Genomic DNA, 15,205 nt, shown 5'->3' with positions numbered 1-15,205 from the left:
AAAAAATGGATTTCTGGTAATCCTGTTATTAATGCAGGAAAATTATTGGATCCGTATATCTTACTCTTTGTTTGCCTGAAGAACAATTCTGAGAGTGGTGAGACCAAAGGATTCCAGGCAAAAGATGCTGATCCAGGCTCAGGAGTCACAAAACTTGAATCTTAAAACAAAAGCATTTACCATGAGCAACAATACCTGTATTATGTAGCAGGCAGAACCATGATCTGTTTTTACTTTTGGTGTCATTTTGACTTCAGTTATTTTCCTGTGAGCATTTTGGAAGGTCAGGGTGGTGAGAGAGAGGCAACTCGTTCCATCCAAACGGGGTTGTGGGGAACTCTGACTTTACAGGCTCATCTGTGCAACGAGGAAGTGAAGGATTCAATTCCTTCACAGCTCAAAGACAGAAGACGGAAGGTTTTGAAAGGACAGTGAAGGAATGGGAGATGAAAAGACCTTTCTAACATCCTGCAGCAGGCATAGTTGGTGGAGCTGAAAGTACTCTCACTACTAGACTGACCTAGCTTGTGCTGTAGTTTGCATGTGCTGCATTACCTGGAGTAACACACAGACGACATCTGTATCTTGGGTAATGAGATTCTCCATTTCTGCAGAGAGAAACATGAGTAAGACAGAACTACAGTTTCTGAAAGCTGAAGATTTACCCCACTGATTTCCATACTGATTAATGGCCTACGAAGGCCATACTGATTAATGCTAGTTCGGGTCCTGCTTCCCCCCCAACCCATCCCATCACCATGGAATTTACTTGCAAAGCAAAATTGTGAGTAGTGCAGCCTCTTGTTTGCTACAACTAAGTAATCTGCAAGAACCTTATTTATTCTCTCCTTTCCTGGTGGTTTATGTAGCCTAAGACAGTAACATAACTAAAGCTTAATATCCCGTTATAAATAGTGCAGTTATGACTAGGCATTGATACTGCAGGCAGTGGCATTTTTTTTATGATTTAATCTGTGTGTGCAAAAAGTTGACTCCATGAGTTTCTGAATATTCATCTTATCTCATTCTGTTCCATACTCTAAATTGTCTCCATTCTCAGTGGGAGAAACCTTCTTCCTAGCCATGTCATTTAAACAGTCAAGAGATATTTAGATTACAGGTAGTCCATAACTATAAAGAAATTCACAGAAGATTGTATTCTAACAATAGCAATTAAGAATTAATTTGTATACAGGATGTATAGTTTTACTGCCATTTTTACTGTGCTTAGAGCTCCCATTCTTCTATCCCCCTTGATGCTCTATCAGATTTATGCACACAGTGAGGGATACTTCTGATTTAAAGGGTTGACATTTAAATAAACAAGGGACAGTATATAAATATTCTTATCTCATCAGCAAAATGATAGCTGAGGTACAAAGGGCCACATTCAGGACTGGACTCCAAAAATAGACACAGAAGCACATGGAAATACGTTGGTGCTCCAGAGGTCAGTGCATTGGGTATGGATCTGTCTAGGGGAAAACTAAACACAGAGGTGAGTCTTCTGGGACTTTGTCACTTCATTTGAGATCACACTTGAGATGTCTGCTTGAGGATCAAGAACACTAAGACCCCCAATGCTGGGGATTTACACCAAGACAATGACTTGTGTTTTTTAAAAGGGCAAAGTGTTACCCACCTCCATCTCCTGGAAGTGGTACCCTCTCCAGGCATGTTGTAAAATAAAAGATGATGCTGTTGTCTGTTCCCAGTCAAAGAATTTGGGTCTCTAGGAGCAAATTTCTGAATTAAGAAACCTCAGGTTCCCTTTTGGAGCATGCACATTCTCTGATTTCCAGCCCTTGTCACACTCCACCTTGGTGACTCGAGTCCTGTTGTTTACTCAGTCCCTCTGTTAGAGGCTGCCAGTTTGTAGGAAGGATGTTTCCTTCAGCTTTCTTAAGACATGGTTGCACAATGACCAAAATATTTTTGATGTTTTCTGCTGTGAAAGGCCAGACATACCCTGGCTCAGGTTACACCACAGCTCTGAGACTGTTTGACCAGATTTCAACAAGTTCTAGAGTCTGGGTTGCTCTGAGGGAGGACAAACTGGGGTGAGGGATTTGCAGGTCTCCACTGGAGCAATTACTTGCCAATCTCTTTTGAAAGTGAGGTCCTTTCCTGGGATAATGTGGGTAGAAATACAACCTCAGCTGGCTCCTTCAGAAGAAAGGAGGCCCTCAAGGCTCATTTCCAGAAAGCAATTCAGGGAGAAAACAAAACCTGTTTCTTAGTATCATGGATTTTGTTAGAACTCACTCTCCACTCTGCCTTCTTTTTTATAAAACAAATATTATCTGAAGCACATAATTTACTTCTGCACAAGACTTATCAATTCCTTTACCCTACCTGGAGGGGATAGTTGAGGTTTGCTGACTGATGCTGCAGAGATACTAACGGAAGCTGAGTTTACAGATCTTTTCTATATGCCTCCTGCAAAGCTTGTACCCCCAGAGGTGTTTTAAATTCCCACACTGAAGTGATGGGTTTTATTTTTAATCTCTGTCCAATTTTGGGCCCAAGCATGTTTGACAGAGACCCCTTTTTATATACTGCAATGTGGGTGACTTTTTGAAACATGGCTGGCATTCTACTGCTAAGAATGTATACTGCTACTGTAGTTGAAAGGAAACAGAAAACCATTCTTCCTGTTCAGATTCAGACTTCCATTGAAGCTTTCCTCATCTGAGCAGTGATTGCAATTTCTGATTTATCAACTTCTGTTGTCTACTTGCTACCCAGGCAGGCTACCAGAAGGATCAAAATAGAACTGAGAAAACAGCACAGAACTGTGAAAAATATATTTTACCTCTAAATCTGTGAATTTCATAGGATTAACCCTGAAACACAGTACTTAAGTAAATATTTTTTGTAACTGTGATTTAAAATTAGGGTTTGCTTAAATACTTTGACTTCTGAGAGCCTTAAAATACTGAGTCTGGCAGAAGAACGGCTACATTTCAAATTTTCCAATGAAAAAAAGATTCTGCTCAATTTAGAAATGTAGAGACTAATACTTATTTAAGCCTGAGAACATATTTGAAATTTGAAAAGCCATGCTTTCACTAATTGGTCTGTTCCCTTCTGGCTGGCAAAAATTATCACAGAGTTAGACATTGTGGAAAATGAACAAGAATCCAAGAGATCTGTGTTTGAAGATTTGTGCTTATGTGTAGCAGGTGTACACAGTGGGGAAGCACATGCTGTACTGAATAAAGAGGTGTGCCCGTTTTCTCGGGGGGAAGGCAGGGTTTTGGTCAGCGTGGTTCTCTCCACTTACTCACACAGTGCATACATACTGAAGTTTTTCTGTCCTGTGGGTGTGGGTTGGTGGCAAGTAGGGGAGAAGCAGTTTGCTCTGACTGTGGTTGGCAGAGCTCACTTGGTCCTGTAAGTATGGAACAGGACCATGAATTCTGTGGGATTAATGTGATACAAAGCCATTTATGAGCCTTGATGGGTTTGAAAAAGGCAGTCAGACTGCTGCAGACTCATTTTCTCCACATTCTCTATACTGAGGTCAGCTTTGGGTTTCCTGGGGGGAACAATTTAAGATGTTTTCCCTAATCGGGGAATGGAAGAAAATTCAATAAAGGTTTATAACCTCTCAACAGGATGTGGAAGTACAAACAACTATAATAGAAGAAAAAAAGACAGGATCTGAGGGATCTGAAGGAGTGGGAAGGCTGGGAATCCCAGCAAACTAGTGGGCCAGCGTGAGGAAGATAAATGTAAGAAAATTCATATGATCATTGCTAAGGAAAGAATCTGAGATCAAGGTAAGAGAGAAAGATGAGGATCTGTAGGATGTATCATTGGAGAATGTCACTGAATATATTTCTCAGCAGATACATATCAGAGCTTGTATATTTTGTGGCCAATTCAAACACAGTTAGCTGTGGGACAGGACCCTACAAACTGAATAACACTTTCAGGGGATTGTGGGTACCTGGAAAATTTGGCAGCAGTTCCAAATAAACAGAATGTGTGATTCTGTGTAAGTCTGTTGATGGCTTAAGAATGCCTACAGCAAAGTGCCAAAGAGAGAAATTCCCAAATGGTTTTTCATTGCTAAACCTCTTGGATCAGTAGATAATTTGATCATAGAAGATGATGTCCAGGAAAAAAAAAAGAAGTCACTATTTCCTCTACAGCACCTTTTCCAACTACAATTATTTGTAATGCAAAGCAGCACTATTTTACAGCTAATAGTTTGTACTTGGCAGAAGTTTCTGCTTGAACACACAGTAAGTGTTGCTCTACCTTGGTACAGCTGGCCAAGTCAAGCTGATGCCAGTCAAATGCTACGAACTTTAAAAACATTGTAACCTTTTACAAAGGCAAATTACACACACAAGATCGGTCTTATTTTTCATATAATTAAGTCTAATAATTTTCAACCTCCAGGGTTATCAGAAGAGAACAGCTTGCATTTGCTTGTTTTCTTGCCATGGTTTTATATTATTTGTGCCTTTCCTTGGCCCATTTATACTTTTGGCTCTTTGTTACTGTCCAGTGGCAGCATGAAGTCAACTGATAAGGGAAGAGGAGATCTCTGAAACTGCCCAGCTGGCTGATTGGGATTCCTCAAATGCTGCTTCTAATAGGGCAAACAGTGCTGCAATAATTTCTCTTGGTCTCAGCAACAAATGCCACAAGCTCACAATGAACCATGCCAGCATGTCAATTTTTAAGACACCAAAGGGAGCTAGGGAGCTAGAAGGAAAATTAATTCTGAGGGATGAACGTTTAGTTGCTGTTGAGCACAGTACAGGCTGAAGAACCTGTGCGTAAGTGTTTATAGTAACACCCTTGAGATTTTACTGCTTCAAATGCAAAAAGAAGGCAGAAGGAATTCAGTAAGCATAAACAGAAGAAGCTGTTTCTTTCAGTTATATACAACTTTATGCTTAAACCCTTCCTGCTACTTAAGGAACAAAAAGCTACTTGATGTATGGTGTTGATAAATGTAGACCCTTCTCTATTTGTATGCACAGTAACTAGGAATGTTGACAATTTGTCAATCTATGCAAATTTGATAAGTTTTAGTCCCTCTAAAATGAGTAAGCTTGGCAAAAATATTCTGTATGGGGTATTTTTGCTCAACCCCATACTGGGGGTAAGGAGAGCACAAAGAGGAGAGTAAACCAGAGGGCGAAGCAGTGTTTGAGAAGACCAAGTGCCCCTTTGTCATTCGTTGCCCACCTTGTCTGATAATAAGTTACTGAATTTCTCTGTATCTTGGTTTCCAGATGTACAGCAAGACGATAACAGTATTTTCCTTTTTGCAAAGTGCTTTGAGGCTTCTAGATGAAAAGCACTATGGAAAAGCCGGTTGAGGTTATTAATAATAGCCAGATGTTAAAAGCACTAATTCATGTAGGTATCTACATAGCAGATGATAAATATACATTTAAAAATTATGCATGTTATATGGCAGATTTCAAAATGCTGTCAAAGCCCTGTAAAGATTTGGCAGCAAAACTGAACTCACACTGATGTTTGGTTACAAACAGAACTTGAGTGCTTTGCTGAATATGTATAGGCACAAACATATATAACACGCATATACGTGTGTGTATAAGAGCATTTGTTAATTTGCAGTAATTTTCTATTTTGAGTAAGACACATGCAAAGGTTTGTGCTCTCAGGGAAGAATCTTGACCAGAGTATGAAGTGGTCTAATGCCAAACCAGTGGGTTCAGAAAGCTCACTACTAGGAGAAGAGACAGGAGGGAGTTGGGATTTCAACTTCCTTTCCTTTCAGAGGGAGCACAGGCCTGGCTCAGGACTAACAGCATCCATCACTATTTACCTCAGAGCTCCTGAAGCTGGCCTGAGTCAGCTGCAATTTGCCTGTAAAATCCTACAGCAAATCCATCCTATCTCAGATATTTGCAGTAAATATTGAGCTGCAGACTGAAATACTCTTAGACACGAGTCACTGGAAAATCTGCCCAGGTAAGGGAAGTTTCAGGTCCCCCTGTATGTGCTATTTAAGTATGTGCCATTTTGTAGAATGGATTAGCCAGTTCTATGAAAACTGGAACTAAAATCATTGAATATTCAAACAACCCTTAAGTATTGTACTGCCTGATGCAAAACTGCTGCTGCTGTGGATTTTTGCAAACATCAAAATACAAAAATTTTTAAAAGGTCAAGATTTAGAGATGCTGCTGAAATTATGCCATTATCATCCCCAGATAACTATATGGTCTTTAATGAGGTAGCAAAGCATATGAAGTAGAAATTAGTCCAGAAATTAATAATGTTTCTTAATGATCATTAGCTCAAGAGTACTTAGGGCTGGGGTTGTAAAAGGAGTCTAAGGTAGTTAGATGCTAAGTTTAATGTGATATGGGGACTTGAGGGGGGTTCAACCACCTGTTTCTCAGAAATCCCAGATGTGCTCTGTACACTCATGGTAATGGTCTGTCTGTTATGAATAGATCCTCCTCTTTGTGCAGTACATACTGTCTCAGTCTGACCCTGGCTCAGACCTGCAGCTAGTGCTTTTGTCTCCCATTTATTAGAGAAACTGAGCTCTGTCCGTTAGATAATTTATATACTGCAGCTGCTTTTCCATCAAAGTTACCCAGGACGTGCTTGAGCTATTTTGTATCTCCTGCTGTGCTGAGAGCTTCAGGCAATGACCCTGAAGTCATTGTCCTGGCTGCAGGTATTATCCTCATACCATGCCCTCCACTTCCCCTGCTTGAACCCAAACATCCCGTTGGCAGTGACAGAGAAAAACATCACGACCAGCACCAATGAACTGGGAAACTGCCCCTACATGGCATGGAAAGAGCTGCAGGAAGGGATCAGTATGGAAAAGGCTGTAATGGCCTTTCCTCAGCTCTGCTCTGCAGCTTGTCCTAAGTGAGATATTGTGAGATTATGCCAAAAGGCAACATGATATGAGATAGGTTGTGTTGTGCAGTATAACAGAAAGGGCATGTCGTAAATATTACAGAGAGGAATCAGCTGATGCCCTCATATGAAGATTGCTAATCCATGGGCTGTTTGTTTATAAAGATCTGTTGTACTTTTTCAGACTCCTTCCAGTCCGCCCCCTCTGTTTATAGCTTCCTTTTCCCAACCAGTACACATGGTACTATTAACTCATGTCAAAAACCTTTCCATTCCATGTAGTAGACCTGTTGGGATGGTGTCAGGCACTATGCCAGCTGCCTCTACCAGCCAGAAAATTCACCTCACATTCCCTCAAATAACTTTGAAGAGTTTCTTTCACCTCTGGTGTATTCATATCTCCCTAAATATACCCTCTGCCTCATAAAATCTAGGAATATAATTCCTGACCTGGTTGTTACTCAGTTCAGCAAGGTGTTACTGGCATGATCATCTGAACAGAGATTAAAAAAGCAGGTACAATCTGGCTCATGCAAGATGAAATGCCTTGCTGGTTTGCGAGTTAGCTGTCCTGTATTGTTTTCTCATTTGTCTTATCACCTCTCAAATGATGGAGACTCCTACCTTAGCTCTTTTTTCCAGAGATATTTCAGATCTCCATTCTGTTGTTTATGTATTAGGTGTTTCCAGTTTAGGTATTACTGAATCAGGTCCCCAAGGACCAATAATTGAGACAGTTACAGAAGCTTGAGTTTATCACCCTATATGGAGCTCAAGCCTGGGAGAGGTTTGATTCAAGAACAGGACTTTCTCTATGCCACTGAGAATAAGAGATATATAGAGTATATAATGACAGACACTGGAGAGAGAAGAAAGAAGGTAAGAGAACTGGACATGGTGCAAGATATGAGAGTGTACAGATGTGGGAAAAAAAAGGCAATCTCCTGTTTTCATTCTTCAGGGAGTTAATGATGAACTCAAAAGATAAATTCTGTTGAACTATGCACATTGTAATAGAGATGTAATGCTCCTCCAGGCAAAGATTTTTGTGTTTACTGTGGACCACCATACTTGGATGCACCAAATACATCAAAATAATCTAGGCAGGCCCACAAGATGGTAAAGAAAAAGTAATTACCTTCTAAATATTGGATTTTTTTTACATTTCTACAGAAGAAAAATGCTCTGTTTTTTACATGATCACTTTTTTTTGTTTTTACAAAATGGTATTTCTTTTGTCCAGAAACTGCAAGCTACAATGTTGTTGTTTTCAGGGTTTTGTTTAAAATTTGATTATTATTTTTTTGCAGGATATGTCGGCAGGCACTAGTATCTTAGTACTTTTGTAGTTTTTTTGGAGTATCTGTAAAAATGATAGGTTGAACTGATCTGTAACACAAATAATAATCCCCCAAGCCCAGCAATTAGTCAGCTATAGGATGAGTATGAAGTTACTAGGTAGGCTTAATTTCATATATTTATGAGAATCAATAGTAGAAGAATGGTGATTGCCTATGATTGCCAATGGTTAGAACTGATTGTAATTTTGTGTTAATTTAAGACACTTTCCCTTCCACCTGCTTGCACTCATGGGATTTCTAGCAGAGTTTCTCTGCTTGCCTTTCTGGAACTCACTTTTCATTTCTGATTAATTTAAAATCAGTGGGCCAGAGAAGGAGAGCAGAGGTTGGCATCATGGGAGATGCAACTGAGGGAAACAGACTGAAACACACCTAAAATGTAAAAAAAACCCCTTAAAACACTACAGCAAATTGAACCTCATTCTCTAAAACAAAGGGCTACTGATCTTAACTATGTTCCAGCAGTGTGACAGTTATGACAAAGGCAAATACAGTCCTGCCTGCCAGTCAATACCTGCTTTGATTGCAAATCTCACAGCTGACCATGGACAGCCTGCATCCTCATGGGCAATTAATACTTTGTGTTGGGTGTGACTGACACACAGATAAGATGGGACCTTGTCCTCAGCCTGCAAAGCACCCTGAGGCCGCTGATGCTACTCACCTCCACAAACCCCAACTCAAGAGCTGCTGTTGGTGCTCTCAGCTGCTTCTCTGAATTGCTCTGATGGGAGTCTCTGCATCTCACCTCCTACATCAAAAACACGTCCTCACCCAGTCACAGGGCTTCAGTTATCACATGGATGATAGCTTTGGTTGTTAAATAGAGACTGGAATTTTTCACTAAATTCTGAAGCTTTCCTTCTCCTTTCAACATCTGAAATCAGCCAGGGGGTAAGGGGAGCACACTTGGTACAGTAATAAGTAACCACAACTTGGTGCTAAGTCCTGCTAGACTTTTATTGGCAGCTTTGTAATATGCTCATGCCAAACAGATGATAAAAGCTGGCAGTAACGAGTATATTTTGCGGTGCAATTCATGGATGAGAGGAAAAGCTCTACTGAAGAAAGCAGCTCATTTCAAGCTCTTACACTAACCTGCCCAGACCGCATTATCTGCACCTCTGTCTCCTATACCACCGTTGTCTATATTTAGTGTATTAGGCTTTAATAGTGGAGACCATTTTTTACAGAGTTTCTAGAGTACCTAACACAGTGGGCTCACAGTTAGGAATAGACCTGTACAACTGCTATCAGGACAAAACTCTAATAAGCCCTTGGCTGTGGTGTGTTCCACAACAATGTGGGCTCTTAGACACTCCTTGATTAAATGTTCCCATACACACATAGAGACACTCTTGGGATCATGCAGAGTCTAAATGGAGCACAGAAATCGTGCTGCCACGTGGAACAAAAGAGAATTTGACATTTCCCTGCTAGAGAACAGTTAAGTCTGTTACTTTTGGAGACAGTCCTGCTATGAAAGGCTGAAGTTTCAAAAAGTTTCCCCCTGTAACAGAGGAAAAGAAATGGTATTGGGGCCCCAAACGAAGGAAAGCTAATTTCAGAATATTCCTGCAGGAAAACTTTTCTGTTTCAAAGCTCTTCTGAAGGGTGATTAGAAGAACAGCCTGCTGGGGGTCAGACTGCCTGACAAATATTACTTTTGAGAGAGGTAGTCTAAATTCATTGTTGCTTCCTTAGGTCACAGGTATATCCATTACAATCCTACAGCAGTGCAAGTAGCCACCTTAAAAGCCAAACTGCCCATTAGTTATGAATCTTTATCCCTTAAGCAATACTATGCACTTGAGTTATGATTTGCTAGTTGCTGGTCCTTGTAAATATGTAGGACCGCACCATTTCTGTTTTATTCTGAGATTCATTCCAGTGGAGACAGATGATCAAATCCAGACCTCACATCACTCTAATCACATTTTACTTCCTCCAGCTGTTTGTAGCTTAAGAGTGTGCCCTTACAAAAAGCGATGCAGGCTGTACCAAACCAAAGCCAGAATGTAAAACAGAGGGTGGCTCATGGTGCTATAACTCTGCCTTCTCTCCTTGGCCCCATATGTCCTCTCTGCGGCTAGCAGGGGTGACAGTGAGGAGACGAAATTATTTCTTTCTGCTTTACAGGGTAACTTACTGGTCCAGTTTGCCCACCACAGGCTACTTCTGCTGCTGCTTGCATGGGGAGGAGTTCCACTCAATTACTGAACAAAGGCTCAAAGCACCATACACCAGGCAGGCAGGCAGGTCCCTGCTCTTCCACCCACCACTAAATTTCAAGCAATGATCCCTCCCTTCCAGATGATTCAAAGCTTCCAGGATTCAAAGCTATGTTTGTTTCTGTCATGCCTGGTTGGTTTTTGACTGATGTATCACTTAATTGCAAAAAACACTGGCAGAAAGCAAGCTGCCTTCAGCTTTTGGGCCTTGATTTTCAGTGTTATTTAGATTCCAAATAGGCATCTGGTGGCACAGCCAAAAGTATAAAGAGGAGATAACTGTGATTTTGACCACCTTCCATGAAGCATTCCTGACTGGGTTAATGTTCTGCACAGAAACCTCTCATTTCTTAGATGGATTTTACTCCTTTGCTAAAGAGACAGCAGAAAAAAACCCTATGTGTCATTTAACTCCTTAAAATGAAATCAAAATGGCATTTGAAGGTTGAATAGGTTTTGTAGATAGGGGTATTCTTTTTCTCATGCCTTTATTGGTACAATTTCCTGTTCTGATACAGCTATTTTCATTTCTAGTTTTTTCTAACAGAATACACTGGGCCTCTTCTAATATATCTGCTCTTTTACATTCGTCTCTCAACGATTTATGATCAAGTGGAAAGTATGAAGAACTTCCGTCACCCAGTGGTTCAGTAAGTGACACTTGTGTGAACTATCTTCCTGGAGGACAGGGAGCCAGAGGGATAAGAGACTGCATTTCCAGGACTGAGGAGTTTACAGGGGGTATGAGACTGCATGCCTAGTCTCAGAGTTAGTGGGAGTTTCAGGCTATCAATAGTGGTTTGGCATTTAGCAGCACTCATAAGCCTGACCAAAAGTGGGAACCAGTTGCAATGGTCACAATGGGAGATGTAGTATTTTCCCCAAATCATTTGCACTCTAGACACACACACAGCCTGAACAGAAGGTGAAATAGTAAACACAGCGGATAGTAACCCAAAGTCATGCTTGACAAAGAAGACAGAGAAGAGAGGACAAGACTTCAGGTGTCCCACTCCCAGTCTGTTTACAGTTCATTCCTATTCATAAGATGAGCATCCAGCACAGAAGACAACTACCCCCACCTTGGTTCTCACTTAGGCACAGCAAGGAGGAATTTCAAGACGTCTGCATGTCGTGAGTCAGGGCAAGAACAACTGAGAAACTGAGGAAGCACCATAGGAACTCAGAACTGGTAATCTTTGAAATAAATGTCTTCAGACTGTGATTGTTCCCCAGGGCCATACGCAACATATTTGAGTTATGAAAGACTTTTAAGAAATAAAACACTGAATTGACAAAAATAAGAGCTCAGCCACTGTTACAGAACAATGAAGAGCAAAGGCTGTACCTAGCTGTACAGAAACAAATCAGAGGAGCTCATATATAAATGTCAACCAGATAGCATTGTTTCTCTCCATCACTGGAACAATAATGCTAACAAGGAAAATTAAACAGCTCCAATATAATACAGTAGCAGCTGACCACAGGGAAACACTACCTGCTTAGTCTGCTAGAACTCAAGAGCATGCCAGAAAGCAATGAAGAGAGGACAACAAACCAAGATAGCTTTTTACAACCTTCAATGGCCCCTGCCATTCTCAAGCCTTTTTGAAGGTCTCTGGAAGAAACAAGACAGACCTGAGCAATGGGAGGGAATAAGAACTGTTATAGACAGGAAAGTGGCAAGTAGCTATACACGATAACTGCCACCAACCGTACCCCTCCACTGGATGGCAGTTAATGCACCAGGCAGGCTGGGAACTTTCACACTTAAGGAACAAACTTCTCTTCAGTGTGATTGTCCCTGTTCTGGGGGATTAGTGCCTGGCAAAGGGGTGGAATGTGATCAAGGAAAGCCTGTCAGCTACATAAGTTGGAGCACTGGAAGTGGAAGGGAACGCAGGGAACTAAGAGCCTCAAGGAACTGTACAGCTTTCCCACACCACTTTTTCTACACTATGATTGCAGAACCAAGGAAGCTGGTATACAGCAGAGAAACACAGTGAGTAATTAGAGATTATATTCTACATTAATTTACAGATGGAGGAATAGAGATTTGGAGAGACATTAAGGGGGTTAGTGCACCTGGCAACGAGAACACAGGATAGTTGAATTCAAGTCCAGAGCTGGAAGATGCTTGCCTGCCTTCTCTTTCTTATACACCTAAAAGGAGAACATTTCTGGTAGCATGGAAGAGACAGCAATACCTTTATCTTCTTTTAAATGGAAAAGGGATGTGCAGAATTCTTCCAGTGACCACTCCTCAACACGTTCATCTGACGTCCCCATCCTAAGCCAAATTAATTTTAAAATTCCCAGAAGTGCTGGAAGTTTGCTCCAGACTTTGGACAAGTCATTAATTCTTTGAATTTTTCTTAGCTCAACTTTCTCTGGTTTAATTACTTTGAAATTGTTTAATCTTTGACTCTGGCTACCATACAAGATGCATAATAAAAGTATTTGAGATTTCACATGCTGAAAACCACTTTTCATTTATGTCTTATAATTGGTTTGCAGTGAGACAGGCTCTGGTAGTACGGTAAATGTAAGCAAGATAAAATGCCACCAGGAATCACTCTTGACATTTGTTTTTGAAACTCAATCTCTATGAGCTGCAACTCATTCTCGGAAGCAAATCAGCAACTCCTGTTATTGTTTCATAATCTTCCTCAAAAGAGAATCAGTATAATAATTTCTACAACAATTACCTCATTTCTTTGTAGCGGGCAACAAAAAAGCCATCAGAATGGATTAACTTTGCAACAAAATCTCATTTCGCGTCCACAAGGAAATGAAATACGAACTACCTCCATGCAGCTACTTGAGTTGGCAAAGGACAAGGAAACCATTCAGGAGATATTCCAAATGTTTTTAAATGTCAGACACATCCTACAGGAGCATTAAGGTGGCCTTGAAACGTGGGAGACGTCTTTTGGAAAAGCGCAGCAGACGCTTGCTTGTATACACAGCTGTCCTGCTTTAATGTCTTGGCAGGGCTATGTATCACATTCAGAGCGTGAGGAGCTCTTTTTAATTCAAGGCTAGTAAAAATAAGTTGCTTCCCTGCAAGATGAAAGCATCTTCGTATAACACTGAAAATGATTCCATTAATCTCTGGTTCCAGATGCTTCAATTAAGACAATATCTTAAATCCCATGATTTCAGTGTGACTCTGCAGTTTTGGAATATTAGTCCTTATTCCTTTTGTGACATTAAAATGTGAAGTAATAAAAAGCAATCTTTCACTTACCTTAATTACCCTTTTTTTTCCTTCCAGCTTGGCCTGCTTCTGCCATTGCTTACACTACATCAGACATCTTCTGGAGACGTTATTTGTTCACAAGTTTTCAGGAGGGCACACTCCTCTGAAAAATATGATAAAGGTGACAATATGTTTATCATTTTATGTAAGAGAGAATATCCTCATATCAAATCAGTCCTTGGAAGAAGATAGGAAAATATTTTTTTTTATATATTTTTTAGTTATATTTAGCTCCAGGAATTATGATTAGTCAAAACACAAACATAGGAAGAATTTCAGGGCCATCTCCCCAAGGGCATGAACTGAAACCAATGTCCATTTTAGCTCCTGCATGTCAATGTCCACTTTAACTCATCCACCCAAAGGGCTGATTGTCATGTCCAGGATATTTTTCAGACTGAATCCTATTTTATTATGAGATATGCTGCATTAACATCTAGCAATGCTGACAGAAATCACACTCCACATCCTCAGTGCAATATAAATATAAAGCAAGAAAAAGACCTTGCATTAAGAAGCTAAAATCAAATTACAAGTAGAAAAAAAAACCCATTCTCCTTCTACAGGTGGAGGCCTCAGGAAGGAAGATACTGAGCTGGCCTGAAGTATTCTGTCTTCAAAACCCTCCTGAATTTCAAATGTGTATCATTACTCATAGGCTCTCCTTTGTTTTACTTCATGTACTCAGTCTCTGTTATTTTGTTATCACCCCGTATACCATTCCATTCAATGTGATGTAAAGACCCTCCCTTTAAAAGTTTTGCAATACATTTAAGATTTTAGTGAAGGAGATAAAGGTATGACCATGATAGTGGGCTCGACTCAATTCCAGAAAGGAGGTAATGAGATGCACAGCCAGAGATGTTGCTTTACAATACACAGTGTTTAAAAATAAATAAATAAATAAATTAAAAAAATATAAGCTTTGGAACCAGAATGCCACTTCCAAAGTGATTCATGCATGTGGGAGTTAGAGGCACAGTTATTGTTGTCCCCTTATGTTTGGGTACATGTACCACAGTGGAATTGCTCAAAAGGATTAAAAAGAGAAAGCCTGACTTGCAGCCCTACTTATGGGATGGAGCTGTAGCCAGTCCCAGCACACTGCTCTTCCCAAGAAGGTACTGAGCATGGGACCCTTAACCTAGACACGTGGAAAGGCTTTATCCAGTCTCCAGGGTGGTTTTGGCTGGTGGGTTTTGTTTTTCCCTTGCACAAAGGATGGGAGCAGTGACCCCTGCACATGGCAAGAACATGATCACATTATCTCTGCTTGGGTTTTCCCAAGCCCATGGCTTCAGTCATCAAGCAAAGGCAGCTGGGGTGCCTCTCTTAAACATGAGGATGAAGTGGGGCTGAAGCCATGGGCACAGATGCAGTGTGTAGTTCAATGCAGTGTTTAGTTCAAATATCTTTATAGGAACGGTGTGCTTTTTTTTTTTTTTTTTTTGCTTTTTTTTTTTTTTTTCCCCAGC

At 40.5% G+C, this 15,205-nt stretch overlaps 1 protein-coding gene across 1 annotated transcript in view; it reads left to right on the top strand.

Moving 5' to 3' along the window:
* Positions 1-15,205, top strand: part of TECRL (trans-2,3-enoyl-CoA reductase like) — a 64,756-nt gene that overhangs the window by 38,377 nt on the left and 11,174 nt on the right. The window contains exons 5-6 of the mRNA XM_026847990.1: positions 11,003-11,118; positions 13,746-13,851. Coding sequence (XP_026703791.1) covers positions 11,003-11,118; positions 13,746-13,851 — 222 coding nt within the window. The remainder of the gene's footprint in view (positions 1-11,002; positions 11,119-13,745; positions 13,852-15,205) is intronic.

This window comes from Athene cunicularia (genome assembly GCF_003259725.1).
Source record: "Athene cunicularia isolate RWA chromosome 4 unlocalized genomic scaffold, athCun1 chr4_part2, whole genome shotgun sequence".
In the NCBI taxonomy this organism is placed as follows: domain Eukaryota; kingdom Metazoa; phylum Chordata; class Aves; order Strigiformes; family Strigidae; genus Athene; species Athene cunicularia.
This window is presented reverse-complemented; position numbering and strand designations above follow the sequence as displayed.